At 42.3% G+C, this 4,070-nt stretch overlaps 1 protein-coding gene across 1 annotated transcript in view; it reads right to left on the bottom strand.

Moving 5' to 3' along the window:
• LOC135546712 (ubiquitin carboxyl-terminal hydrolase 32-like) overlaps positions 1-3,594 on the bottom strand; it is a 130,586-nt gene extending 126,992 nt beyond the window's left edge. The window contains exon 1 of the mRNA XM_064975346.1: positions 3,444-3,594. Coding sequence (XP_064831418.1) covers positions 3,444-3,501 — 58 coding nt within the window. The 5' untranslated portion in view covers positions 3,502-3,594. The remainder of the gene's footprint in view (positions 1-3,443) is intronic.
• Between the last annotated feature and the right edge of the window lie 476 nt (positions 3,595-4,070).

Genomic DNA, 4,070 nt, shown 5'->3' with positions numbered 1-4,070 from the left:
AGGTCGCACAGTGACGGAACCCTAAACGCACATTACCATACGAGGTCACACGGTGACAGAACCCTAAACACACATTACCATACGAGGTCGCACAGTGACGGAACCCTAAACGCACATTACCATACGAGGTCACACGGTGACGGAACCCTAAACGCACATTACCATACGAGGTCGCACAGTGACGGAACCCTAAACGCACATTACCATACGAGGTCACACGGTGACGGAACCCTAAACGCACATTACCATACGAGGTCGCACAGTGACGGAACCCTAAACGCACATTACCATACGAGGTCACACGGTGACAGAACCCTAAACGCACATTACCATACGAGGTCGCACAGTGACGGAACCCTAAACACACATTACCATACGAGGTCACACGGTGACAGAACCCTAAATGCACATTACCATACGAGGTCGCACGGTGACAGAACCCTAAACGCACATTACCATACGAGGTCGCACGGTGACAGAACCCTAAACGCACATTACCATACGAGGTCGCACGGTGACGGAACCCTAAACGCACATTACCATACGAGGTCGCACAGTGACGGAACCCTAAACGCACATTACCATACGAGGTCGCACAGTGACGGAACCCTAAACGCACATTACCATACGAGGTCGCACGGTGACAGAACCCTAAACGTAACACATTTCGATAATCAATCCTGAAGTTCGGTTGTTACAACTGCAGGGACCAAAGTACAACAAGTATCAGGTAATAAGATATATTCAAGAGCTTTGTGATAAATATTCACCTGAGTCTTACATCACTGAACCAATTAACAGACAAATATGCAGAATTATAACAAATTGATTCAATATTTATCCTAAACATTTTGGCTGGTACTAGGCCACTTCTATCCAGTCTAATCTGTTATGTACTTGAGTGAAGACCCAAAAGCGGTTTTAACAGAAAACAGAGTTCTTTAATGAAAAACAGGAATGGCATAAATCCTCTTCCAACGTAGTCAATGGAACAAAAGAACGTAGTATAATGCAGGATGCACCTGCCAGGCAGACTCCGACAGGATAGGACAAGGTGGAAGCAAACGGGACGACAGCTTGCTTCTGGCAACAAAAACACAAACAAGAATCAGACACTGAAAGTAGCAGGAACAGAGAGAGAAATAGAGACCTAATCAGAGGGGGAAGAGAGAACAGGTGGGAAGGAGTGAATGAGCTAGTTAGGGGAGATGTAGAACAGCTGAAGAATGAGAGACAGAGAAGGTAACCTAAAAAGACCAGCAGAGAGAGACAGAGTGAAGAGAAAGGACAGGAACAGACATAACAAGACATGACACTAATCACTGCAATGCCACTGGGATACATTGACTCAGCACTAGGCATAGCTATACAAGAGCACAGTAAAGAATATCCTGATCTGAAGAGAGAACTTCATCCAGCTGGCCTAGTATAGGAACACAGCTGACATCTCATGCTTTCTCTCTAACGTCTCTGATTAGCACAAAAAAAATGTAAAACAATTAGTATTATTTTTTTTTTTAAAGGTCACTAATGAACTCATACAGTAGACTAAATGGGTTATGTTATGAGATCAAGCAGACACAAGTAATGAATGTTATCTTGGTTATTCACAGATCAACCCTGTTATCACTCCCTCGGTTTGTTCATGTGGGCAACGCCTGGTTGGTAGGTGGCAGGTAGTCTAGTAGTTAGAGCGCTGGGCTATTAACCCAAAAGGTTGCTGGATCGAATCCCCGAACTGACAAGGTAAAAATCTGTCGTTCTGCCTCTGAACAAGGTAGTTACCCCACTGTCGTTATAAATAAGAATTTGTTGTTAACCGACTTGCCTAGTTAAATAAAAAAATAAAACAAATATCACTGATAAACATTCAGCTTTTACTCAGAGCGACATTTCCAACATTCTAAATATTGCGTGGCCTGTTAAAAATGAGGTTTTGGTTCAATGTTTTGATTCCAGCCAGCAGTTTGCTCTGAAACACTTGACAGAGCCACAGACAGCTGGCTACTGTAACTAATAACTATCTGTAATTGTCCATGTGTAGAAACACAGAGGGCTGGCTACTGTAACTAATAACTATCTGTAATTGTCCATGTGTAGAAACACAGAGGGCTGGCTACTGTAACTAATAACTATCTGTAATTGTCCATGTGTAGAAACACAGACAGCTGGCTACTGTAACTAATAACTATCTGTAATTGTCCATCTGTAGAAACACAGAGGGCTGGCTACTGTAACTAATAACTATCTGTAATTGTCCATGTGTAGAAACACAGAGGGCTGGCTACTGTAACTAATAACTATCTGTAATTGTCCATGTGTAGAAACACAGAGGGCTGGCTACTGTAACTAATAACTATCTGTAATTGTCCATGTGTAGAAACACAGAGGGCTGGCTACTGTAACTAATAACTATCTGTAATTGTCCATGTGTAGAAACACAGAGGGCTGGCTACTGTAACTAATAACTATCTGTAATTGTCCATGTGTAGAAACACAGAGGGCTGGCTACTGTAATTAATAACTATCTGTAATTGTCCATGTGTAGAAACACAGAGGGCTGGCTACTGTAACTAATAACTACCTGTAATTGTCCATGTGTAGAAACACAGACGGCTGGCTACTGTAACTAATAACTATCTGTAATTGTCCATGTGTAGAAACACAGAGGGCTGGCTACTGTAACTAATAACTATCTGTAATTGTCCATGTGTAGAAACACAGAGGGCTGGCTACTGTAACTAATAACTATCTGTAATTGTCCATGTGTAGAAACACAGAGGGCTGGCTACTGTAACTAATAACTATCTGTAATTGTCCATGTGTAGAAACACAGAGGGCTGGCTACTGTAACTAATAACTATCTGTAATTGTCCATGTGTAGAAACACAGCCAGCTAGCTACTGTAACTAATAACTATCTGTAATTGTCCATCTGTAGAAACACAGAGGGCTGGCTACTGTAACTAATAACTATCTGTAATTGTCCATCTGTAGAAACACAGACAGCTGGCTACTGTAACTAATAACTATCTGTAAATGTCCATCTGTAGAAACACAGACAGCTGGCTACTGTAACTAATAACTATCTGTAATTGTCCATGTGTAGAAACACAGACAGCTGGCTACTGTAACTAATAACTATCTGTAATTGTCCATCTGTAGAAACACAGAGGGCTGGCTACTGTAACTAATAACTATCTGTAATTGTCCATCTGTAGAAACACAGAGGGCTGGCTACTGTAACTAATAACTACCTGTCCATGTGTAGAAACACAGTCGAGCTATCCGCACAGCTTTGCAGTGCCCATGTCTCTCTCCTGTACGTGGGTTTTAGTTGACTAGGCAACCCATCTCTAGCGGCTGGCTAGTTAACTAACGTCAGTTACTGTAGCTAAACTAATATAACGTTAGTGATGGATTAACAAGACAGCACCCGCTTACCTCTTTTAACGGCCTCGTCATACGAAAGGAAACCTATCCGTGACTCCTTGGCACCCATGTCGCCCTCATGTCACTTCGATGTGAGAAAATACATGTTGAACGGGCGATGTTGCGCAATCCGTTAGCAGCGATGTGTTTTTGCTGTTTTCGACGGATGACGAGTCTCCTCCCCGACGCGCGTCCACGCTGCTTTGATCACATGACCGGAGCTCCACGGGTCACCTGATTGGTTGGCATGAAATGGTTGTGCAGCGTGCACATGATGTATTTCTGCAGTCTATGGGACTGAACAAAATACAGACACGTTTCATATGCTGTTACAAATTACGTAGCACTTTACCCCAATTTGCAAAGCTATGTTGCCCGAATCGTCTCACACAGTGAAACAGTTTGGGTCCGTCTACTTTAGGCTAACATTTTGAAAAACTGTCAAAGTTGTCCTTGTCTCTGGCGCCCCCCTGTGGATAGAGTTGAAAGGGTTTTATTATAACGTTTGCAGAATATGCAGTGCACAAGATAAAGCTTGTCAAGATTCAGTATTGCAGTGTGAAAGTTATATTTGTCTAATAATTGGTATACTGGTATAATACTGTACTTTAGCAGTAATTAATTCGTTATTATAAACTG

This window comes from Oncorhynchus masou, chromosome 9, assembly GCF_036934945.1.
Source record: "Oncorhynchus masou masou isolate Uvic2021 chromosome 9, UVic_Omas_1.1, whole genome shotgun sequence".
In the NCBI taxonomy this organism is placed as follows: Eukaryota; Metazoa; Chordata; class Actinopteri; order Salmoniformes; family Salmonidae; genus Oncorhynchus; species Oncorhynchus masou.
This window is presented reverse-complemented; position numbering and strand designations above follow the sequence as displayed.